The 25,908-nt window shown below is 41.3% G+C and overlaps 1 protein-coding gene and 1 long non-coding RNA gene across 2 annotated transcripts; one reads left to right on the top strand and one right to left on the bottom strand.

The window, feature by feature from the left end:
• Window positions 1-1,073: 1,073 nt before the first annotated feature.
• LOC143648648 (uncharacterized) lies at window positions 1,074-22,904 on the top strand. The gene is made up of 4 exons (XR_013158696.1): window positions 1,074-1,711; window positions 9,983-10,058; window positions 16,609-16,721; window positions 21,448-22,904. It is a non-coding gene; the product is annotated as an uncharacterized LOC143648648 (long non-coding RNA).
• CBR1 (carbonyl reductase 1) lies at window positions 18,730-25,890 on the bottom strand. Its single transcript, XM_077118918.1, has 3 exons — window positions 25,441-25,890; window positions 24,712-24,819; window positions 18,730-19,411 (listed from the first exon to the last, which is right to left on the bottom strand). The coding sequence occupies exons 1-3, from the start codon at window positions 25,727-25,729 to the stop codon at window positions 18,975-18,977; spliced, it is 834 nt and encodes a 277-aa protein (XP_076975033.1). The 5' UTR covers window positions 25,730-25,890; the 3' UTR covers window positions 18,730-18,974.
• Window positions 25,891-25,908: the final 18 nt, after the last annotated feature.

Here is a 25,908-nt window from a genome sequence, read left to right as displayed (position 1 = left end):
ACCTAACTCTAAAGATTAATATAATATAATACAGATGTTGGGTATATATTACTCAAGTGCAGGTTTTCAAAAATTTATAAACTTTCCTAAAAGTCAACAGCTTTATGTAAATAATAATTAAGGCTATGGATTGAAATTAGGAGATTGGGTGGGGTTTAGGGAAGGATTTTACATCTTGATATAACTTTTTTTTAATTGAGGGCTTCTAGATAAATTTACCCTTTCTTTCCTTTCTTCCTTCCTTCCTCCCTCCCTCCCTCCCTTCCTTCCCTCCTTCCTTCATTTCTCCCTTTCTTCCCTCCCTCTACATTTTCCAGTTTAACATACTTTCATTCTGCTAGTTTGAAATGCTCACTTCTACCTGAAAAAATATCAGTTGAGTGAATTTATTGGTCTGATGATAATCTCAACTTAAAAATACCTATGAAAATGCCCTGGTAGAAAAACAGACCTAAAAAAAAAAAAGTTTACCCTTTGGCATTAGTAAGAACTAATAATCTTGTCAAGGTCAGTTCTCTGAGATAACAATGACATATTTATGTCAACAAATACGGCAAAGACCTTGACTGTTAGCATTGTTTTTCTTCCCCCTTTGATTTATAACACAAGGTATTGTTTTTCTAGGATATTTTTTCTTGTAGAAAATACACACACTCATTAGCTATTAGTGTGATTACAGATTGGGGAGGGGGAGAAGGTGGAAGGAAGAGACAAAGAAAGGCAGAGGAACAAATATTCACTAACTCATTACCTGAGCCAGGTACTGGGTGGGGTAGTTTACCTAATTCTCGCAATATGTGCTAGTTGTTTCAGTTTTTGTTAAAGCTGCTGGAATGCAGTATACCAGCAATGGATTGGCTTTTTGAATGGGGATTTATTAGCTTACAATTTGCATTTCTTAGTCCATGAAAATGTCCAACTCAAGGCACCAATAGAATGCTGCCAGTATCTGGGACATCTTGGTCACATGGGAAGGCACATGGCCAGTGTCTACACTTACGGGAACGGGCTAAGAGGACATGGGGTGCATGGGTGGGCTCACCTTCCATGAGGGAGACCCAGGTTCAATTTCCGGACCATGCACCTGAAAAAAAAAAAGATAACATGGCCTTTTCTGGGGTACGTCACAGCTTCAGACTGACATCCAGGTATTGTGGGGCCCATTTTTCCAGACTTAGAGCTAAGATATTGCCAGGAGGGGCAAGCCCTGTCCAGGCTCTTCCTAGTATCCCTGGGGTATATTCATTTCCTAGGGCAACTTTAACAAATTTTCACAAACTCGGTGGTTTATAAGAAATTTATTGTCTTACAGTTCTGGAAATCAGAAGTGCAAAAATATCTTTATGGGGCTAAAATCAATGGGAACATTAGGGCTGATTCCTTCTGGAGGTCCACCGTCAAGGCCTAATCCCCCATCCTCTGGGTGTGGACTCATCTAGAAACAGGACCTTCAAAGAGTCTATTAAGATGAGGCCAAATTGAGTGGAGCAAAGCCCAATGTGACTGTCGTCCTTTGCGTACAGGCAGTCATTTTGGACAAGGAAACAGATGCCTGAGGTGGAGACTAAAGGTGACAGAGGCAGAGACTGATTGTCAGTGAGCCCCCATCAGCTACAGACTTTGGAGAGGGCACAGCCTGCCAATGCCTTCCATGCCTGCCTCCAAAACCGAGAGACAAGAAGTTCCTGCTGTTGAAGCCAGCCAGTCTGTGGTATGTGTCATAGCAGCCCTGGCTGCTTTCTGAGCTGCCTTCTTTTCTGCTATGAGAAGATGTTCAAGACTTAATTTGTACATTTCTTATCCCTGACCTTGGAATCAGCCACTTCTCCAAGGAGTCCAAGGAGCCCTGTTTCCTTCTAGTGGGAAACGGTATTTAGAGATCATAATCTGGGTGCTAATTGCTACTAGGTTGGTTAAAATGTTTAGGCTATTCAATGTAGAGAGCTAGAAAACACATATTTTTTTAAGACAAAAAAACATCACGAGTTCATACTGAGAAAATGGTTGAAGATTTTTTTTTCGGTATTTTTCAAAGTCACTTGAAACAGTTCTTTTTTTTTTAATGGGTTTATGCCACCATTGCTGATGAGAAGTCTAATTCAGTAATTCAATATTAATAAGTAAAATTTTTATAGAGCATTAGATATTTTTTAGGGTTTTTAGGAACATTGTTGGTTAGGGTTTGCCATATTGTGGCAGTTTGTAATATTTGGCTGAAGCTTGCATAAGAGTCCAGGACCTCCCTATATAATGTAGAAGACTTTTCTTTGTCACTTACACCTGCCACTGCTGTCCTGGCCATTTGTCTGCCCCTTATCTCATTGTTCCATGGAGCAGGAGTGAACTCAGACTATCCTATTCTGGCATCTTCCAGATTTTCCCAATTTAACATGGACTTATCTGTTTGCCCTTTTTAATCTATACACTTCAACCACATGCATAGGTTCTTGTATCCACCACAACAATCAATATGTAGGGTATATCAGTAACAAGGCTCCCTAGTGCTGCCCTTTTGTAACCCCACATATTTCTCTCTTGCCCTGTCCCTCCTTCCCTGACTCTTTTACCTCTCAACTACTAATCTGTTCTCCATTTCTGAATTTGGCGTTTCAAAATGTTATATGGATGGAGTCATTTAGTGTGTAACTTTGGGGGTTTGTTTTTTTTTTACTTAATATATAAAGAGTTTTGTTCTGGATTTCTCTCACTCATACCACTCTGTGTTTTGTCTGCCATTTGCTGACCTCTCCCCACATTACCAGCAACTTTCTTCTGTAGCTTGGGAGGGCCAGGTTAGAAGGAAGAAGGATGGATTAAATTGAGTAAGGGTGAAAGTGGATGTTATCTTCATGGCAACATAAAATAGTTACTGAAATCCTTTCCTCAGAGATTCAGTGAGAAAAGGGGATAAATATTATTTGTCTGGAAGAAGGTAAAAACTGGAGAAGGGTACCACAAATGCTGAATCGAAGAAAGAGAAAGATATCAGGCATGAAACTGCCATTTTCCTAACTCGGTCCCACACTTCTTGGGACGTACCCAGAGGCACCGGCTGGGGTCACTTTTACCACCCATCACAGACACAGCCTATAGGATCTCTCACAGCAGGAAGAGAGATCCCCACCTCTGTCCAGACTCCCACCTACATAAGGTCCACAGGGACCCAGGACAGGACTCAGGCTGCTGGGGAAGGCAGAATACTGAAGAGGAGTTCTCAAAATGGAGGATTAAGGAAGGAATGGCAAAATTTACTTCTTTCTCCAAAGCAGCAAATAGCCAGGAAGAAACGGTCCAAATCAACTATTTGGGAACCCAGGGGGCCAGAGAGGACATTTCAAGGCTCAAGTTAGTGAGGGATGAAGAGTCTGAGGAAACGTGGAAAGAGACTGCAACCCTGGCTGTGACTCATAGTACCCACCCCCCACCCTCAAGGGAAGCAGCAGCAGGGGGCCCAATCCTTGCTTGGGGGACAGCTGCAGACTATGAGAGCCTCCCATCCCAAGCACAGAGGGGCCACAGCCCAACACTCAGCCAGATATTGGGAGGTGAGGTGGAAGAACAGCGACAGCACAGTTTCAGCCCCGCCCAAGTTAGATGCTGCTGGGCTCTGAACATCTCCAACTGCTGGGCAGGCTGGAAAGTACAGAGGAAAACTGCAGTGCTTTTCAGAGCCTTTCCAGACCCATTCGAAAAGCAGTGCCCTAATACAAACCAAGGCAACAACTAAATCGTAGACAAGAGAGAGAAACCAACCTTCAGAATAGACCCATCATGATAATCAGATGACCAAATATCAGCAAAAAAAATCACAAGGCATGGTAAAACACAGGAAGAGATGGCCTACTCAAAGGAAGAAATTAAAAGGCAGAGGAGACACAGAATTTGGAACAACTAATCAAAGATGTCCAATCAGAGAAGGAAAATATTCATGGAGATAAAGGAAAATAAGAAGACATTAGGAGAACATAAGGAAGAATTTGAAAAAATACATAGAAAAATAATAGATATTATGGAAATAAAAGACACTGTAGATGAAATTTACAATATACTAGACACATAAAAGCAGGTCTGAAGAGGAAGGAGAAAGGATCAGTGAGTTATATGACAGAACAACTGAATTTGAACAGACTGAAGAACAAATGGAGAAAAAAAATGGAAAAATCTGAGCAGGGACCCAGGGAAATGATTGACAGCATGAAGCACACAAGTATCTGCATGATAGGTGTCCCAGAAGGAAAAGAAAAGGGAAAAGGGCCAGGAAGGATATTTAAGAAAATAATGTCTAAAAATTTCCCAACCCTTTTAAAAGACATAGATATGCAAATCCAAGAAGTCCATTGTACTACAAACGGAATATATCCGAATAGACCCACTCTAAAGCACGTACTAATGAGACTGTCAAATGCCAAAGAAAAGGAGAACATTCTGAAAGCAGGAAGAGTAAAATGTTTCACCACATGCAAGGGAAGCCAAATAAGACTAAATGCCCCTTTCTCCCCAGACAGTGAGGGGGGTGAGAAGGCAGTGGCATGATGTATTTAAGATAATGAAGGAGAAAAACTTCCAGCCAAGAATTCTCTATTTAGCAAAGGTCTCCTTCAAAAATGAGAGGGAGAATAAAATATTCACAAATAAACAGAAGTAGAGAGAGTTCATTAACAAGAGACTGCCCTAGAAGAACTGTTAAAGACAGGAAAGAGAGGTCTGGAGGAGTGCACAGAAATAAAGGGTATTAGTAAGGGCAACCAAAAGGAGAAAAAGTGAGAAAAAAATAGATCTGATCAGTATAAGCCAAAGGATAAAATGGTTGAAGTAAGTAGTGCCTTTACAGTAATAACATGGAATGCTACTGGATTAAACCGAATAAAGGAGCCACCCAGTGTGAGCACACAGCATGCAGAGAACCTTGGACCTGGTCAGGGTCCCACTATTTCAAAAGGCAAATCCTAAGAGGGTCACGAATGATGATTTTTCAGTTCAATTTGTTCATCTTTTCAATTCTGTACTGTGGTGGTTTGAAACTATGTGTAACCCAGAAAAGCTTGTTCTTAAAATTAATTTATACCTGTGAGTGTGGACCAATTATAAGTCGGACCTTTTGATGAGGCTACTTCAGTTAAGGTGTGACCCACCTCAATCAGGATGGCTCTCAAGGCTCTTACTGGAGTCATTTATAAGAGAATGAAATTCAAACAAAGAGAAAGAAAGCCATGGAAGTAAGAAGCTAGAAGCAACGAATCCTGAAAGAGAAAGGAGAGAGAGGCAGATATCTCTATGTGCCTTGCTATATGGCAGAGGACTCAAGGATCTTTAGCAGTCAGTCTTCCAGAAGAAAGTTTCGCCTTGATGATGTCTACATATGGGCATTTTTTTCAATCCCCCCAAAGTTGATCAATTCTCATTGTTAAAAGCCAACCCATTTCATTGTATCTGTTTTCAGCAGCTTAGCAAAGTAAAACAGATTTTGGGACCAGAAGAGTAGAGTGCTGAGATTGCAGATACTAAAAATGCTTGAATGACTTTATAAATGGGTAAATGAATGATTCTGGAAGGATTGTGAGGTGCTTGATGGAAAAGGTCAAGATTGCTTTGAAGAGACTGTTGGTATTGAAATATGGGCACTAAAGTACTTCCATTAAACAAATGATGAATGTATGACTGCCAACTGAAAGGAAGGCAATCTTGTTTTAAAGTGGCAGAGAATTGAATCTTGATGTTGGATGGAAGACAGAATTTGAAAGTGTTGAGCTTGGATATTTTGCTGAGGAGATTTCCAAACTAAATATGGAAAGTGTAGCCTGGATTCTCCTTTCAGCTTATATTAAAATGGGAGAAGAAAAGGATAAGCTGAGGTCTGAACTCCTGGTTACAAAGACACCGGTAATGGACATCTTGGAAAATTCTGAGCTTCTGGAAAGTGAGTCCCCACACAATAGTACCCCATATGGAGATTTAACTGAATATGGAACCAGTCAGTCATTTCAATACAAGTCAGGATTGGAAATTCAGTTATACAGAAAGTATTTGTGGAAAGTCCTATTGTCCGACTGTTGGGATTCCTATGTATTGCATGTGAAACTGACAAGCTTTTTGTGAGATCTGTATCAATGGAACCATGATAGTCTCGACTAAAAGGGACAGAGTGAGGGTAGAACTGTTGAAATTGAGGTCTGGAGTGAAGACGTCTTCTCAGGCTGAGAGAGCAGACCCACCCAAGTATGTGAAAAGGGTAAATATGCCCCGGAGGTTGCAAAAGGTGAGCTTTTTGGCCAGTGATGCAGGAAGATTGTTGTCACCCCGGGTTTTCAGATGCCTGGGGGATTACAGAGAACATGGCGGTCCTGTTGTTCAGGAAGTGGGGTGCTGCCGCCCTAGTCTTCAGACAGAGGGGAGCACATTCCCTGGGGGTTGGGGACAGCTTGGCCCCCACCCCACTGTTTTGAGGGGATTGAGTCTGTGCCCAAGAGATTGCATAAAGTTCAGCTGCCACCCTGATGTTTTAGGAGGGTGGTGCCTATAGTCCAGCTGCCACCTGATGTCTGAATGGATGGAACTGAGAGCCTGGCTATCGTGCCAATACTTGGAGATGTTGGAGTCTTCACCCCGGGGTTTTGGGACAGCATGGCCAATGCACAAGTCCATAGAAAAGGTGGGGTTGCTGCTTTATTAAGTCCATGTGCTTAAATGACTCTCAGAATTTGAAATCTAATGGAATATGACCTGTAGGTTTTCAAAACTGTTTGGGAACCATGATCCTGTTTTCCCTCCAATTTCTCTCTACGGCAATGTAAATGTTTACTTTGTGAGTGCTCCTCCTTTGTATATTGGAAGTAGATAACATTCTAAGTTTCACAGGTCCACAGCAATATGGGAATGTTTCCTCAGGACAGACCTCACCTATACTTGATTTTGATGAGATTTTGTACTTGTCATTGTCACTGAAATGATTTAAGGCTTTTGAGACATTGTGAAGGAATGAATGCATTTTGCATATGGAAAGAACATGTCTTTATGGGATGCAGAGAGTGGTGTGTGATGCTTTGAAGCTGTGCATCATTCATGAAGATCATTCATGCTCTTAAGGCTAATCCATGCCTGTGGGTATAGACCTTTTATGGGTGGGACCTTTTCTATGGGTTATTTCAGTGGAGGCATGCCCCAGGTGGGTCTTCTTTTTGTTTGTTTTAGGTGCATGGGCCAGGAATTGAACCCAGGTTTCCTGCATGGCAAACAAGCATTCTACCACTGAATCATCTGTGCACCCCCCCACCTCTAGCTGGGTCTTAATCCTCTTACTGGAGTCCTTTATAAGGGGATGAAATTGAGCGAAAGAATAGAAGCTAAGAGAGACGGAAGTCACAAAGAGAAGACACAGATGAGAAAAAAAAAGTCTCAGAGAACACAGAAGCTGAAAGCAACAAAACTGGGAGACAAAAGAGAGACCAGCAGACCTGTCATGTGCCTTACTGGGTATTGCCCTGATGATGCCTTGATTTAGACATTTTCATGGCTCCAGAACGCTAAGCTTATAAGTTAACAAATCCCCATTGTAAATGCCGATCTATTTCTAGTATATTGCATTTTTGGCAACTTCAGCAAACTAAACATTTCATAGGTCTTACAGAGGCATATAAAGGGATAGGCCTTCTGTTAGAATCTTTTTTCTTTTTTTTTGCAACAGAAAATGATTACATATGAATACATAACTTCTGTACAACCAAAAATAAAACAGAATGAAGAAAACATGATATTTTTTGTGCAATGCATGAAAATCTAAAGACTAATATCATGCATCATAAATGAGCCGTTAGAAGTCAGTAACAAACTAACTACTACTTCAAGAGAAATGAAAACACTCCAAGGAAAAGAAGAACATAAAGGGAAGTGAACTATCATAGGCTATTAATGACGGATGATGATCAAGCTTGATGTTCTGTGTAATATTACATTGTCACAGATTAAAATACTGATATATATAACATTTGTACAGTTGTAGGAAATGGGGACTCTCATTCACAAATGCTGGGAAAGAGAATGATGAGGACTGGGAACGAAGACTGATGAGGAATTCTAAATTTTCACTCAAGTTGTAAATGTTGTATCTCCTTTGCCCCAGCAATTTAAATTCATGGGAATTATTCCAATAAAGTAGTGGGACAAATTCAAAATAATGTACATAGAAGCATGTTTGTTGCAGAGAAAATTTGTAGCAAATATAAAGATTTCTTAAAGAAGAATGTATAATCAATAAATTTATATCTCTTTCACCAAGAGAGGTTAAAGTTATATAACCAAATTAGAACAAGGGTTTTAAGAGAATGTTAAAAGGGAAACTAAATTTTGGTCCTCCACAAAACTACTTGCGTATTGTTTATGAACATACCCCAGAAGAATGCACACAAACCCCTATTAATAGCAGGTAATACTGGGGAGCAGAATTAGCAGGAGAAAAGATATTTCAGAAGTGAAAATATTATACTTAAAAAATTACCTCATCTTCTAAGTTTATTGAAAAATATTTTTTATGACTCACCTTTTAAATTTATCTTGTGATAAGTGAGAATTAAAAACATAGGCACTTCATACTTATGGGAACACTGAAACAGAGCCCTCAATTCCAGCATCCTGTGCCTCTCTGTGAAATAATGTCTCCGCCATTCATGCTCCTGGAATTTAGTCCAATGGGAACAATGAAAGCAGTCAACATGCCTAGTAATAATTCTTGGTGATGATACACTTTGGGTCACTTTATAAACATGAGCTTTTTCATTTTTCAGTCCAGTTTTTCTCATCGTCACGGAGTGCCTACTGCAATACACAAAAAAGAGGAGTCTCCAAGCCTTGGGAAGATTATATTTTAGTTTTGGTTCAGGTGGTGGTAGAAGCAATGATATCAGTTTCCTATGTGGCCAACACACTCATATCACCAAGGGTTATTCCTTGGAGTGAAGAATCCGTCAGTGAGGAATACAGCAACAGATCCTTCAATGGTGGTGCCATTCTTGGTATTAAAAATAAAGATGGCAAAAATGTACCTTCTTGGAACTGTCATCTCCTGCAGTGTGCAGCTAAAACCTATGAATTAAAGAATCCCATTGAACAGTGGGCATTTCTGATGATGTCATTGATTTCTAGATTATCTGCAAATGTCTTTTTTTAGCTCAGGATCCCCTCCAATCCCATCATCTAGCTTCTTCTTTCCTCAGGTGATCCAATATAATGCTTTAAGAAGCTCTGCTGCACTAGTCTCTAAATTGTATGTTATTCATATCATCATTCACAATAAACACTTATAATAGCCAATGGGAAAACAAAGCTGAACACAATAGCCAATGCTCCCAAGACAAGGAGCATTGAAAGCAAGGATGGGGGAACAAACAGGTTGTTTCTTAAAACAAGTCCCTCTATTTAAATGTTCATTTTGAAATAAGTTTAAGAATTCAAATGCAGAACATAGAAGCAGTTCTTGTGTTTCCATGTCTCTATGCCATCTATTCTTCCAAACAGTCTTTATTCACATATAATCACATCTTCATTTCTTATTTTCTCATGTAGCAATATACCAGCATATAAAGCATGCAATGCTTCGCTCTGTAAACTTACATGTATAAAAATTTCAAACATATGGTAAAATAATAACCATTATAACACTGATTATGAAATTACTTAATTATTTCTCATGCTGTGGGAATAATTACCATTAAGAATTCTCTAGAGTAACTAGAGGCAACATACACATACCTTTGTAGACAAAGACAACTAGCTGATGCTTCTTCACAAATAACATTATTTAAAATGTGAACTTAAAATACCATGTTTTTCTATTCCAGAGTGATTTTTTTCCCCAAAGTTTGTATTATATTTATTTGAACTACGATCATGTCCCCTTTTTGTATTTATTGATGGATATTTCCGATGTACAAGTTACTAACTGTTATTACATTGGATCTATAATATTCTTTCTTCTCTGTAAATTTTCTAGAACTGGCATATATTCTGCAAAGATCTTGATGTTGGTGGTTAAGTCTATGATGCCTGGAGCAGCAGAAGCTCATTAGGTGAGCTAGAAAGGTGGAAAGAACTTTGAGCTGGTTTGAATCTACTCCAGAAAGGACAATGTTCTTTTAATTCATTCTTTCGGGGGTTGACCTGTTGTGGGTGGGAACTTTGGCTTAGGTTGTTTTCATGGAGATGTGACCCGGCCCATCCGATATGGGTACTAATCCCCTTGCTGGAGTACTTTATGAGAGGATAAAAGGCAGAGATATTTTGGAGACAATTCGTAGACAGAAATGCCCTGGAAGAAATAAGCAAGGACCATAGAAGCCCAGAGACATTTTGGGGAGGACCAGAAAATGTCGCCATGTGCCTTCCCATGGAACAGAGGAAACCTGGATGCCAGGAGCCTTTCCTCAAAGAAGGTATCCTCTTACTGATGCCTTAATTTGAACATTTTCATGGCCTTAGAATTGTAAATTTGTAACTTAATAAATCCCTATTATAAAAGCCAACCCACCTGGATTTTTTTATGACTTAATGGAGCCCCTGAATTATGGGAAAAGTGGCTTTATTTTTGGACTTGATGCAATAGGAGATAATAAATTCTTTTATAATTGAGCCATTTTGAATAGGGATTTACGTTACTTGCAGATAGAAGTGACCTTGATGCATTATATTGTCCAAGACTACCTTAAATTTATGTTATTCACAACAAAGATGGGCCCTTACCATTGCTTAAAATTCTTTAGAGCCATTTTCTGTCTATCTCACCCCACAGGCTTTGCATCTACATATTTCCAGCCCTCCTTTGGCTCCTAACTCAGTAAGCTTCTCATTTTGCTGAGAAGAGTGGGACTGTTTGGTGTGGTTTGAAATGTTTGCTTCACCTTTTTTCCTTCTCATTTTTTCAGTGGAACTAACCTTCCTCTGGCTTTGATCCAATTCCCTCACATATCCTTTCAGACCTTGTTCAAACATCATCTCTTCTTTACCCAAACCTAATCACGTTTCTCTGTTCCCATCCCTTTTCATCTCTCGGAAGCCCAGATACCATGGCAATGCCTTCATTCGAGAGTCTTTCTCTTATCTTGGCATCCACCCAAAAGGGCACTGCTTTTTTTTTTTCATTCCTTTAAATTTCTGGTCCTTTTCCTATTTCTTGCTATCTTATCTTCATCATTCTATCAATTAAATATGGGCATTTCCATCAATCAGCATTTACCCACTTTTGTTTGTGAAATATCTCTCAGTGATTGAATCCAACCTTACATATTGCTTATATTTTAGAGTAGGTTTTATTATTTTTTAAAAATCTTCAGCCTCTATTTTTCTGTTGAACATTAGCTCTGCATTTCTCACTGTTATATAACAGGACCATGCCAGGACTTCAAAATCTTGTCTAAAATGGAATTGGCTCTTTCTCCTGACTTCTCTTTTTTAAAAATTTTTTATTAATTAAAAAAAATTACAAGAAACAAACATTCCCAACACATACACTCAGCAATTCACAATATCATCACATAGTTGCATATTCATCATCATGATCATTTCTCAGAACATTAGCATTAATTCAGAAAAAGAAATAAAAAGACAACAGAAAAATATAACAAACAGAAAAAAAAATTTACAGGACATACCCCTTACTGATCCCTTTCATTGATCACTAGCATTTCAAACTAAATCTATTTTAACATTTGTTCCCCCTATTATTTATTTTTATTCCATATGTTCCTCTTATCTGTTGACAAGGTAGATAAAAGGAGCATCAGACACAAGGTTTTCATAATCACACAGTCACATTGTGAAAGTTATATCATTATACAATCATCATCAAGAAACATAGCTACTGGAACACAGCTCTACATTTTCAGGCACTTCCCTCCAGCCGCTCCATTACATCTTGGACAATAAGGTGATATCTACTTAATGCATAAGAATAACCTCCAGGATAACCTCTGGACTCTGTCTGGAATCTCTCAGCCATTGACACTTTGTCTCATTTCAGTCTTCTCCCTTTTGGTGGAGAAGGTTTTCTCAATCCCTTGATGTTGGGTCTCAGCTCATTCTGGGATTTCTGTCCCACGCTGCCAGGAAGATCCACACCCCTGGTAGTCATGTCCCACATAGACAGGGGGAGGATGGTGAGTCTGCTTGCTGTGTTGGCTGGAGAGAGAGGCCACATCTGAGCAACAAAAGAGGTTCTCTTGGGGGTGACTCTTAGGCTTAATTTTAAGTAGGCTTGACCTATCCCCTGTGGGGTTAAGTTTCATATGAACAAACCTCAAGACTGGGGGCTCAGCCTATAGCTTTGGTTGTCCACACTGCTTGTGAGAATATCAAGAATTCAACTTGGGGAAGTTGAGTTTTCCCCCATTCTCACCATTCCCCGAAGGGGACTTTGCAAATACTTTTCCACTCACTGATCAAATCTCTCTGGGATTCATCAGGGCATCACCTGGACAAACCAACAAAATCTCATATCCTATACAAAGTTCCATGTACTTAAGGTGTTCAATCAACTATCTACATAAGTTATATTAGGAGATGCACTTGTCAAAGTATAGATTTGTACCAAATAAACATTTTTTGCTTTAGTCTCACACATTAGTTGAAATTTTAAAATATTAAGTACCATCTATTTTCAGCACACTACAGTAATGACATTCTTTTGTTCTTTCTCATGCAAAAACGTTTTTTAAATTTGTACATTTAGTCACTATCATTATACACTCTAGGCATTCCTAGATTACACCATCTCAATCTTTATCGTTTATCTTTCTTTGTGATTTCATTTATGCCCCAGCCCTCCTCCCTCTATCATTCTCATATGCAGCTTCATTCAGTGTTTTAACATAATTGTATTAGAGTTAGGTAATATTGTGCTGTCCATTTCTGAGTTTTTACATTCAGTCCTGTTGCACAATCTGTATCCCTTCAGCTCCAATTACCCAATATCTTACCCTATTTCTATCTCCTGATGGTCTCTGTTACCAAGGAAATATTCCAAGTTTATTCACTAATGTCAGTTCATATCAGTGAGACCATACAGAATTTGTCCTTTTGTTTCTGGTTAATCACACTCAGCATAATGTCCTTAAGGTCCATTCATGTTGTTACATACTTCATAACTGTATTCTGTCTTACAGCTGCATAATATTCTATCTTATGTAAATGTCACAGTTTGTTTAGCCAACTGTCTGTCGATGGACATTTTGGCTGTTTCCATCTCTTGGTAATTGTTAATAGTGCTGCTATAAACATTGGTGTGTAAATGTCCATTTGTGTCCTTGGCCTCATGTCCTTTGAGTAGAGACAGCATATAGATGGCTCCTGTTTTTTAATCCATTCTGCCAGACTATGTCTTTTGATTGGAGAGTTTAATCCATTAATATTCAGTGTTATTACTGCATGGGTAGTACTTTCTTCTACTATTTTGCCTTCTGGATTTTATATGTCATATCTAATTTTCCTTCTTTTTACCTTTACTCATAGTCTTCCTTTCTACACTCTTCTTCACACCTCTCTCTTCTGTCTTCATATCTGTCTCTAGTGTTTCCTTTAGTATTTCTTGCAGAGCTGGTCTCTTGGTCAGAAATTCTCTCAGTGATTTTTTGTCTGAAAATGTTTTAATTTCTCCCTCATTTTTGAAGGACAATTTTGCTGGATATAGAATTCTTGGTTGGCAGTTTTTCTCTTTTAATAATTTAAATATATTATCCCACTGTCTTCTCGTCTCCATGGTTTCTGCTGAGAGATCCGCACATAGTCTTATTGGGCTTCCCTTGTAGGTGATGGATTGCTTTTCTCTTGCTGCTTTCAAGATCCTCTCTTTCTCTTTGACCTCTGACATTCTGATTATTAAATGTCTTGGAGTATGTCTACTTGGATCTATTCTCTTTGGGGTACGCTGCACTTCTTGGATCTGTAATTTTAAGTCTTTCATAAGAGTTGGGAAATTTTCAGTGATAATTTCCTCCATTAGTTTTTCTCCTCCTTTTCCCTTCTCTTCTCCTTCTGGGACACCCACAACACGTATATTCATGTGCTTCATATTGTCTTTCAATTCCCTGAGTCCCTGCTCATATTTTTCCATTTTTTTCCCTATAGTTTCTGTTTCTTGTCGGATTTCAGATGTTCCATCCTCCAATTCAGAAATCCTACGTTCTGTCTCTCGAAATCTACCATTGTAGGTTTCCATTGTTTTTTTCATCTCTTCTACTGTGTCTTTCATTCCTGTAAGTTCTGTGATTTGTTTTTTCAGACTTTCAGTTTCTTCTTTTTGTTCTTTCCTTGCCTTCTTTATATCCTCCCTCAATTCATTGATTTGATTTTTGATAAGGTTTTCCATGTCTGTTCGTACATTCTGAATTAATTGTTTCAGCTCCTGTATGTCATTTGAATTGTTGGTTTGGTCCTTTGACTGGGCAATAGCTTCAATTTTCCTAGTGTGATTTGTTATTTTTTGCTGGTGTCTAGGCATTTAATTACCTTAATTAGTTTATTCTGGAGATTGCTTTCACTTCTTTTACGTAGGGTTTTCTTGCTGGATGAATTTGTTGTCCATCTGTTCTTTGACATTCCGTTCAGCTTTATCTGGACCTTTAGCTTAAGTTTTGTTTAACAGAGGAGAATTTTTCAGTTCTTGTTTTCTTGTTTCTTGCCCTGCTTGTGTGGTGCCTTTCCCCCCACACACTTAGGAGGGTCTACTTAGATATTATAGACCCCACCCAGATTTTCCCAGACCAAACTGGCCTCCTGTCAGGAGGAAAGAGTCACCTGCGTCGGTTTTCCCTGAGGGTGAGACCCAGCAGGTTGAAAGACTTTCCTGTGAAGTCTCTGGACTCTGTTTTTCTTATCCCACCCAGTATGTGGTGCTTGTCTGACTGCAGGTCCCACCAGCATAAGGTGATGCGGTACCTTTAACTTTGGCAGACTCTCCCTGCTGGGGGCATGGTGGAAACAGAGGAGAGGTTGTAGGCTGGTTTTAATGGCTTCAAATTACCAAGCCCTGGTGTCTGAATTCCTTGATGGAGGGATTCCACTTGGGTGGGGCTTCACCCCTCCCCTGGGGAAGGCACAAGCTCCAGATAAGTCCCCAAAAAGAGCTCACTTCTGCCTATGCCTGGGGCAGTGCAGCCTGAAAAGTCCTGCTGCTGTATCCAGAGGCAGTCAAGCCTTTATAGATACACAACCACAAAAACCTCTGTTTCCTTCTTTTTTTTTTTTCCCCTTTTTCTGTCAGTCCTGCCCCCTTGGTGCCGGGGCAAAAATCAGCAACTTCAGCTTTGATCAGGTTCACCTAAGCTGGGGGCCTATTTTTAGTAGTCAGAATTTGTTAATTAGTTCCACAATTGGCATTTGATTGTGCCCAGTCCCTGCTGCTGGTAAAATCCTTTCCTTTCCCCTCTGGGAAGTGGCCTGTGGGGGAGGGGCACTGGCTGCTGCAGCTTTGGGAACTCACGGTTCTGGGGGTGCTTGCAGCCGGTCCAGCTGGTCCAGACTGGGGTACGCTGTGTGTCCAGTTACTATCGTGGCTCCGGGAGCTGTTCTGGACTGTTTCTGGTTATTTAGTAGTTGTTTTAGAGGACGAACTAAAAGGCGCGTGTTATTAAGCCGCCATCTTGACCCGGAAGCCTCTTTCTCCTGACTTCTTAATTCCTTATTTCTTTTGTCTAGTTAGGCTTCAGGAGTCACAAAATCATGTATTGCTGTTGCAAGGATTTTTCTTATTGGGTCTCCCTGTGTCAATATGTTCTTTCTTTGAGCCAATTTCTGCCCTCGTGCTGAACCAGCACAATCTTCTAAATTATAAATGGGCTGTGCCACACTTCCAGTCAGAAGCATCAGCCTGGATTTTAAGACTTTCCAATCTTTATGCCTATTCCTTGTCTCCAAATACCCCTAGTCTTCAAATAAATCATCCACTCTTCCAACCATCTGGGCCCTCCCTCATCCACACTTTGCTTCATGCCCACACTACTGCAGGGCATTTCCCACCCCCACACCCATCAGTGACTGGAATGGGCCACACTTTTATATGGATTCCAAGCCCCGTTTTAAAAGGATTTCAACTTGGCACAAAAGACCACCCCTCCTCTGAACTTGTACAAATTCTTTATTCCATTTTTATAATACCTCTCCTTTACTCCATAGCATTATAGCTATCTGTATATGTGTATTTTCCTCCACTATGTTGTGAACTCTGGAGACAGGACTGTATTTTCATTAACTTGCGAACCTTCAATGTAGCAAGTCCACTGTTCAATGAGCAAGGCAATTGTTAGGGAAGTCATAAACAACTGTTTAGTAGCTATTTCCCAGACCTCACCTACCCCACTGCCTTCTCTGCATAAGTCATAGATACTAAGTGACAATCCTCCTGCCTTCAGCTCCCCTGGCCTTGTGTTTGATAATCTTTTGCCATTTTGTAGCCTGGTAAGCAGAGGACCTGTTAAATCTAACCAAAAAAGCCTAAAACCTAGAAACCAGAAAAAGCAGCCCAAAATACTAATCAAAACAGGAATTCTCAGTGGCAGGACCCCTCTCCCCATTGGATCAAAACCACACTCATACAGCATAGACTGATCTCTCTTCTTTCGTGCAAAGTAGGCCACACGGAGCTGCCAACTGCTAACACAGAGCTGGAGAAGTTTTTTCAGCCACTCCTGGAGATTGGCCATGATGCAACACCTCCCCCTGCTCATCTGGACTCTTTCAGCTATGTAAGTAGCAGTTTATGTGCTTTTCTCAGTTCTTTATGCTGTGTGTGCAAGCAGTAAGGGATCGTTTGCTGAAAGTTCCTATTGTGTCCGTGAGCCTGTGTTTCTTGATGCACTGTTGTAGCACCTTGCGCCACAGCGATTGTCTTCAAAGTACCAAGAGGTCCATCAGCTGAGGTTAAGGATATGAATGGGAAATAGAAATACCTTCCCTCACGCTGTATTCTTCCCTGGTGAAGTGCAGAAGACAGATATATAAACCAATCTGACAATGTGCCTTAGATGTATACAGTAAGAATGAAGAAACAGGTCCCTAGTCAGCATACAGGCTGCAGGGAAGGGAAGAGAGGTAAAGTCCAAGGTGGGGAGAGCTCAGTGGACATTTCCAACCAGAATTCCTTGTAGCAGCAGAGCAAGCGGTGAAAAGTCAGGGAATTGGGTAATTATCCTTTCCTGCCTTGATTTCCTCATCTATAAAATACAACTAGGCTGGTGAGCAATGAAAAAGAGGTTAGAAAAAACAAACAAACACGTTTGGCACAGAGTAGTAAGAGGCAGGAAACAGTGTTACAACCTAATCAGGGAGGATACCTTCGGTTTGGTTTTCTGAGGGCAGGTGGGGTCTGGTCCCAGTCAAAAGGGGGCAATGTACCTAGGAGAGGAGCAGTCCAGCCTGTGGACTCTTGTCCAGACAGCAGCAGCACTTAACATTTACTGAGAACTGTCCTAAAGATTTCACCTGTTTTAAGTCCTTTAATCTTAAAGGGAACCACTTGTACCAGTTTGAAAGTATTATGTACCCCAGAAAGCCATGCTTTTATTGCAAATCAATCTTGTGGAGGCAGCCATTTCCTTTAATCCTAATTCAACACTGCAGATTGTCAGCTTTTGATTAGACTATCTCCACAGAGATGTGGCACGCACAAATGTGGGTATGACCCTTTGAATAGTTGGCGATGTGACTCCAACCATTCCTGGTGGGTCTTGATTAGCTTACTGGGATCCTTTAAAGCATGAAACACTTTGGAGAGAGTCAGAAAGGACAGAGCTGATAGAAACTTCAGAGCAGAGCTGACACAGATGCCAATACTTGAAGACCAGACACACAGATGCTTGGTGATGCCTGGAGCTCAGAAGATGTTGCCAAGAGGTGTTAAGCGAACCAGAACCTGGAAAGAGCCAAAGGAAGCCAAGAGATGAAAGCAAGCCCTGGAGAAGCAAAGTGAGGAACCCCCGCAAGAACAGAGGCTGAAAGCAACGAACCCAGAAGCGTGGAACCAGCAGATTCAGTCATGTGATTACCTAGCTGAAAGAAATGTTCCTGACTTATAGGCCTTCCTTGAAATAAGGTTATCTTTCCTGGATGTCTTAGTGTGGACATTTTTAAAGGTTTAGAACTGTAAACTTGTAACTTATCAAATCCCCCTTTTGTAAAAGCTGTTCCAGTTCTGGTATATTGCATTCTAGCAGCTTTTGCAAACTAAAACACCACTGTAGGAGAGCTACACTTAGTCAGAAGTGAAGGGAAATGGGAGAGAAGACAGACAGGAAATCAATGTTCCACTTCAGACATTCTGAAAATGTCATCTCCTGTCTTGACTAACACAGATTGTGCCAACATCTGTGTGTCTGGCCCTTCCTGCACACCTGGAAACCATCTGGCGGCACTGGTTCTCCTGAAATGAGCAATTACCTGGCAAATTCACACCTGGAGGTATTGCCTTTGTCAGATTCATGATCTATTAGAGGTTGGTAAACCATAGTCTGTGGGGGAAATCCAGAATTTATAAATTCTCTATGGCTGGTTTTGTGCTACAACAGCTGATCTCAGTGCTTGTTACAGAGGCCATGTGGCCTGCAAAAGCAAAGCTATTCACTATCTGATCCTTTATAGAAAAAGTCTGCCCACCCCTTAGATATACCATCCCTTGCTTGTACCCAACTCTTAATAGGTCTATTATAGTTCTTAGATGAAGCTGGTTTATCATACAACATTCTGCACAAACACGCATTTAGAAAGAATTATTTATTCATTTAAATTTTCATTCATTTTCAGCAATTACACCTTTTTTTCCCCTATATAGTACTACAGAGGAAATCACAAATGACTTATAGAATTGGTTAGGCAGCTAAAAGTCAGTGTTTGATGGGGCTGTTTTTGACAAGTGTTAAATGTATGCTTGGTAGAATGAAGACAGAAAGTAAAAAGGCCCAAGGATGGAGCTGCGATGGAGCTGTGTTAGAGGTGTGATGAGCTCACCACTGTTCCACTTTTTTCTCTGAGACAAACTGTCCATGAGGCCCTTCTGCATCTGGGGGCAGAAGGGCCAAGTACACTGGGGTCTCCGCTCCTTCTTCGGGACTTTTAGTGGCCTTGGGCCCTGCCATGTCGGTTCTCACCCACCCTGGGCAGCAGGCATTCAGGAGGATCTTGTCGCTTCTTCTCTGCTGGTTCAGTTCCCTGGCATAGATTCTGGACAGCACTGTGACACCAATCTTCGAGACTCCATATGCAGTATTGGGCCAGCCCTCCTTCTGGTACACTCCAGTCTTTGTATCTTCCACAAACTTGTTCATCAGCTCCACCAGCTCCTCCTCCGTGATGGTCTCACTTCGAAACTTCTGCTGCAGCTCTTGGCTGCAGGCTTTAAGAGCTCTGACACTAACAACGCTAGACACATTCACCACTCTGCCTGAAATACAGCCAAAATCATTATGTAAAAAAACGTGACCAGGATTGACAAATGAATAACCAGTTCATGGCAGCACTTACGTCTTACATGCAGCCAAGAGGGAAGGAAGAGAACTTATTTACATGTTATGTACAACACAGGGTTTAAACTTTTTATTGTTATAAGCAAGTACCTTTTATTTTTAAATCTGGATTAAAGGCTCTGAGGGTTTGTCTTATTATTTAAAATTATAGAACTAAAATGTTTCACTTAAAAAGCAATAAGTAAGAACGGCAATGTGAAAAGCTACACTGTTCTCAAAGCAAATGGTGGAAATTATAGAAAATGAAACAACAAACCAACCATTTAAAGTCCAAAAATGGTCTTGGGGGCATACAACAAATGAAGAAATATTGATTCAAGAAAATCTACTAAGCACTGGTTAGAATCTTGAGAATTAATGGCAATTGAACCATGACCCATTCTCTCCCTTCCCTTTCCCAGCTCAGAGTAGGGAATCCCCACTCAAGGCACTAGGGCCAAGAATAGAGGGTTCATGCTCCCCTGAATTCTCAGATGAGGTCTATGTTATCTTCTGGGGAGGGGCTGGACATAAGCATTTCTCAGATGCTTAATTTAAAATGTAAATGCTAAATTTGTATGCTATAAACTATACAAATCTTAGAATAAAATATAGGGATAAATCTCCCCCAAGTGAAAAGACAACCGAAATAATGAGAATAAATTTTTGAAAATGTTATATCTGATAAGGAACTTGGATCTGTAACATATAAAGAAGTCTTGTAACTCAATACTAAACAGATGAATCATCCAATTTAAAAATGGGTAAAAATTGAATAGCTATTTCTCTAAAGATATTCAAATAGCCACCAAGGAAATGAAAAGATGCTCAACATCATTAGTGACCACTGAAATGAAGAACAAAACCAAATGAGGTACCACTTCATACTCACTAGAATGGCAATAATCAAAAGGACAGATGGAAAATGTTGGCAAGGATAGACAGAAATCAGAACCCTCATGCATTGCTGGTGGCAGTGTAAAATGGTGCAGCCACTACAGAAAGTCTGGCCATTCCTAAAATGGCTAAACATAGTTATAAAATGATTCAGCAATTGCACAAGTATCTAAATGTTCACACAAAAACTTGTACGCAAACATTCATTAGCCGCTATTAACAATAGCCAAAAATGTGGAAACAATCCAAGCATCCATCAACCGATGATTGGATAAACAAAATATGGTCCATCTCTTCAATGGAATATTATTTGGCATAAAAAGGAATGAAATTCTGATACATGCTACAATATGGACCTCAAAAACATCCTGTTAAATCAAAGAAGTCTGTCACAAAAGACCACGTTTTGTGTTTCTATTTATACGAAATGTCTGGATATGCAAATCTAGTGATACAAAAAGTAGATGAATGGATGCTGTGGAATGGAGGGAACAGGAAGGTGATACCTAAAGGGCTTTGTTCTGGGGTGATGAAAACGTTCTAAAATTCACTGTAGTGATGCTTGCATTCTCTGTGTATATATGAGAAACCACTAAACTGTATAGGGTTTATGCAGTTTAACTGTATACAGCTGAAGTTTATGCTATATGAATTATATCTGAACAAAGCCATTAAAATGGAAAACAAGGCCACTATTCTCACTAAATTTTTTTATTTGGAAAATACAGTTATTAATAAAATGTATAAATTCTATCATTTGATGGGTTTATCATTTGAAAATGAATAAATATTTGAAATATAAAAAGAAAGTCATGAGTGCATATCATCAGTAAGAGATTGAAGTAAATTGGGGAACTTCCCTTTTAACTGTAAATCTCTGGAAGGTCTGACAGAACGGGTTAGCATTGAGCTTCATCCTGCTAAAGGAAGGGGAATGTGGTAAAAATAAGATCATACATGGCATAATGACTCCCATTCAATTATGAGATAATGGGATTTGTAAAAATTATCTTATTAATCCTTAACACTTCAGTCCATCTGTTCCATTCTTTGTACCTAACCAGGCGTTTATTTTCAGGAAGCTGTGGTTTCCTCCAAAAGGACAGGGACCACGTCTCCAGGACATACACAAGGTAGCTGCTCAAAAATTGTTTGTGGAGGGACTGATCCCCCAATGGCTCTCTATCAATACCTGCGAGGCCCCGGCACTTCTAGCTCACACATCTGATGCCAAATGGCCATGGACAACAAGGGATAGGTATGTAAACATTATCTTATCTCTTAGGTAAACAAACCTCCAAACATTCTAAGGTCTGATAGTCTAGGCAGAGGACTAAAGTCCACACCTGGCTTCTCTGGATCTTCAATGATTTTGTACTTACCACATTCGCTATTAGGTTTATCTTTTCTAAGCCTAAGGGCACCTTAGGTTAGTCTCTGGACCGATAAGGGGTTTTCATGATATGGTGCAGTGCTTTTGTAATTCTGCTTCCTGTTGCTCTTTGGGTTTCCCTGAGACACCCTGGAGGGCAGAGAAAGATGAAGTACTGATCTAGTGGAAGCCCTCTTTACTGACAGTCACAGTGAACTGTAGGTAAGGCTTCACCTGGACGTGTCGAAGATTGAATGCTGGACCCCAATCTAGACCTGTTCTTAATCTTAATCTGCATTCCTGCAGGGGTGAACCCACTGTAAATAGGACCTCTTGTGGACGTTATTTTAAGTTAGGTGTGGCCAAATGAAGCAGTGTGGACTTTAATCTGGATTACTGGGGGCCTTATAAAGGGAGGAATGGGAAGCCAGGTCAGAGAACGCCATGGGGAGAAGCTGGAAGTCAGTGGAATCCCGGCAGAGAAAGGAAATAACATTGTCATGGGATGGGAAAGCTAAGGAACCTCAAGCACGGTCAGCAGCCAGCACTAGTGCTGCCAGCCTTGCTGACATCTAGATTTTGTACCTCTCCTAGTCTCCAAACCATGAGCCAATAAATTCTCTTTGTTTCAGCATCCCACTGTGTGATATGTCACAGCAGCCTGGTAAACTAAGACAAAAGGGTTCCTCAGTAAAAAGTATTTGAAAACCATTGTGTTGCCGGATGAACTATTAGCTTTGGAAGTCACATAATCTATATCTAGCTCCATTGTGCCTGTGACCTTGAGGTCCTTTCTGTCTTAATGTTCTCCTCAGTAAAATGGGAAAATATATGTAAAATGCTTAGAACATACATCAAGCAATGTAGATTCCATCACCTTGTTCAGATTCACAACATGTTACAGGTGGAAGATACCTTTGCTACTATCATTTTCCCTCTTGATTTTCAGACTTTAGAAAATTCAAAGGCAGGATCTCCTTACATCAAGGTAGGAAATACCTACTTTTCAAAAAATACACAAAATATAACTTAAAAAGAATAAAACAGAAACAACTGAGCTTCCCAGCATAAGGTGGGTAGTGGGTAGATGACGTTGTAGTTTCACATTTTTAAATTAATTTTTTTTGTTTGCTTGTTTCTCTTTCTTCCTGTATCACTACTAAGTTTTTGTGTGGGTAGTGTATTCCTGAGTAACTGTATAATAAAACAACAACATAAAAACGTTAAAGTAATAAACACATAAAAAGAAATCCATACCTAGCTATAAACTGTTATCCCTCTGTAATTCTCAAGGTGGGGAGAGCCTGCCTGTCTTCCACCTCTATTTGGAACAACTCACAGATCATTAATTGACCCTCTGGTGTTTTCTTCCCCCCAAGAGCTCACATGCAAACTGTTTCCAATTGTTCTTTCTAGCCTAGATTTTGAATTTCAGGAGAGCAAGTAGTGTTTAACCACAAGATCATCTTGGCTAGGATTTTTTCCCAGATATTTACTCCAAAGAAGATGGAACAAATGTTCAACAACATGAATTGCTGCGGCTACTCTTTTCCCAACAAAATGGAAGAATTATCCTATTTCAAAATTCAAGAAAACTTCGCTTTCACTGTGAAAACCGAGCATGTTTTAAAATTCCCATTAAACTCTAGCCATTCCAGGCCACACCTTGTTTGCATAACTAACATGGCCCAATGAAGTAGGGAAAACAGCCCAGCCAAAAGTCAAGAGCGCAGCTTCTGAGGTGCATTATTTGAATAACATGTCACCTGCCCTCAAGTGTTGGTGTGAGAAGAGGAGTCAGGGGATATTCAAAAGTTACCATGTAAGACTCTAGACAGATGAAAAAGCCGAGGTTTCAGGAGAATAAGACGGGGAAAACAGAGCAGGGGGTAGAGAAGCCAGGGACCAACCCCTGCCAAAGCAGACTTGAGGACAAATTGTAAATGCTTGTACTCAATTCTAAGCCCCACATTTGATCTTTCTAAATGCGCCTGCTGGTCTTAACTGGTGTGTATTTACCAGGTACTGTTCTGTCCTGTCCCATTACCTTGGTACAACTATGGTGCCTTGGCTGTTAGTTATATCCAGAACACTGAGTGCACTCAGGGAGATTACGGATATCCTTATAAGCCATACCAGGCAGCTTGGACTTTGTTCCTGTGGGACGCTCAGGAGGGGATTGACTGCAAAGAAAGCAGGGACAATGCAGGGAAAGGAAGGGACTTAAGGAGTGAGATCACTTTGAAGGGTTTGCAATTGTCCAGAAATGACAGCTGAGGGCTGGAGGTGGACCTGGGATGCAAGAGATGAAATGGGGAGAAACAGTAGGTGAAATCTTAAGATCTGGTAAAAGATCATAAGGGGACAGTGCACGGTGACCTCCAGGATCCTGGCTGGGAGGATGGTGGGGGCACAGACCAACATGACTGAGGGGAAAGGGCGAGTGCCCTTTGGAAATGTTCATTTTGATGTGGGGGCTCTGGATGGGCGAAGAAAGGAGGGTACGGCAGAGGCTATAAAGAAGCAGGGAGAGAAATCTGTGGGTCTGGAGCTGAGGGAGTGTTCTGAGCAGGGGACAGAGATTCAGTAGGGCCATGTGAACTGGCGACAGTGAAGGGTCCACCAGCCTGAACAGGGTCACTCTGAGGAAGCAGAGGTGAGGGGAAGAGGGCAAAGATGGTGTCCTCAGGGAATCTAAGTGTGAGGGGAAAACAGACAGCTAAGCTAAGGCCTGAAGGATAAGAAAGAGTAGGGGGTCTGATGACCAGTAGGCAGGAAGCCCTTGGAGAAGTGAGTGACAAAGTCCTGAGGCAGAAGCATGCCTGGCAGGATGGAGTCACAAGGACAGGCCACCTTAGCCCAGCAAGCCATAAGAGGAAGCAGGAGCTTAGTAGATGGGATCAGGGGCAGGCAGGGGTCAGATCCAGTAAGAAAGACACTCAGGTGTGGCCCTCTTCATGACAAACTTACCTTGGGGCTTTATCAGGGGCAGTAGCTCCTTGCACACAGCTTGGGTACCAAAAAAGTTTGTTTTTAGTGTCACCTCTGCTTGAATATGAAAGGGTGTAGGGTCAACAGCTTTTAGGGGAGAAAGAGAACAGGATTAGTAAACAATAGTAATGCAGAGAAATTCCACAGAACTTTACAAAACAAAAAACGATAGCACAGGAAACTAGATGAACTTTGAGTAGAGCCTGAAGCCTCCTTAATATTATCTACCAATGCCAGTTTCCTGCTTTTGATAACATCCCATAGTTTGTTTTTTGTTTTTTTTTTTTCCTTTCATGAACAGTCACCAGGAATCGAACCCTGGGCTCTGGCATGACAGGCGAGAATTCTGCCATCGTGGCACAGCCTGACAAGTCCCATAGCTTTGATAACACCCTTGGGGGTAGCTGGGTACAAGGTTTATAAAACTCTACAGTATTTTTTGCAATAGCTTGTTTACTTCAAACAAAAAGTTAAAAATTCACTCAACAGGCTAACTTCCAGAAAGTGCTTGAAGAAAACCTGGTAAAGACTCCCCAGTATTATGCCAGGGAGGGGAACAGGTTCCTCTAGCTGGAAGGCGTTCCTGGCAGTCGTTGCTCTTGCTGTCTTCCTGTCCTTCCCTCTGGGCCCTTTCCCGAACCCCTAGGCGCAAGGAACCCCGCCGCAGCGTGTCCCGTGTTGCCCTCCCCCGAGCAGCCAGCCTCTTACTCTTGAAGGCGATGCCCGCGTTGTTGACCAGCACGTCGAGTCCCCCGTACTCTTTGCGGAGGAAGTCGCGCAGGGCGCGGATGCTCTGCAGGTCGTCGATGTCCAGCTGGTGGAAGCGCGGGCTCAGGCCCTCGGCCTGCAGCTGCTGCACGGCCGCCCGGCCCCGCGCCGCGTCCCGCGCCGTCAGCACCACGTCCCCCGAGAACTGCCGGCACAGGTCGCGCGCGATGGCGAAGCCGATGCCCTTGTTGGCCCCGGTCACCAGCGCCACGCGGCTGTAGGACGACATGGCCCTGAGAGGAGGCGGGGGTACAGACGACGGAAGAACCGAGGACGAGGGGCACCTGCGGGGCGAGCGCTCCGGGTTCTGGGTACCGAGTGGCGCGTGCAGTCCGAGCGTCTTCGTCAGACACGAGCCTGCGACGCGCGCCCGGGGTCCCTGGAGAGCGCGCAGGCGCAGCCCCGCCC

The sequence above is a fragment of the Tamandua tetradactyla genome, chromosome 10 (genome assembly GCF_023851605.1).
Source record: "Tamandua tetradactyla isolate mTamTet1 chromosome 10, mTamTet1.pri, whole genome shotgun sequence".
NCBI classification, from domain to species: Eukaryota; Metazoa; Chordata; class Mammalia; order Pilosa; family Myrmecophagidae; genus Tamandua; species Tamandua tetradactyla.
Note: the sequence above shows the minus strand (reverse complement) of the source record. Positions and strands in the feature narration are given on the sequence as shown.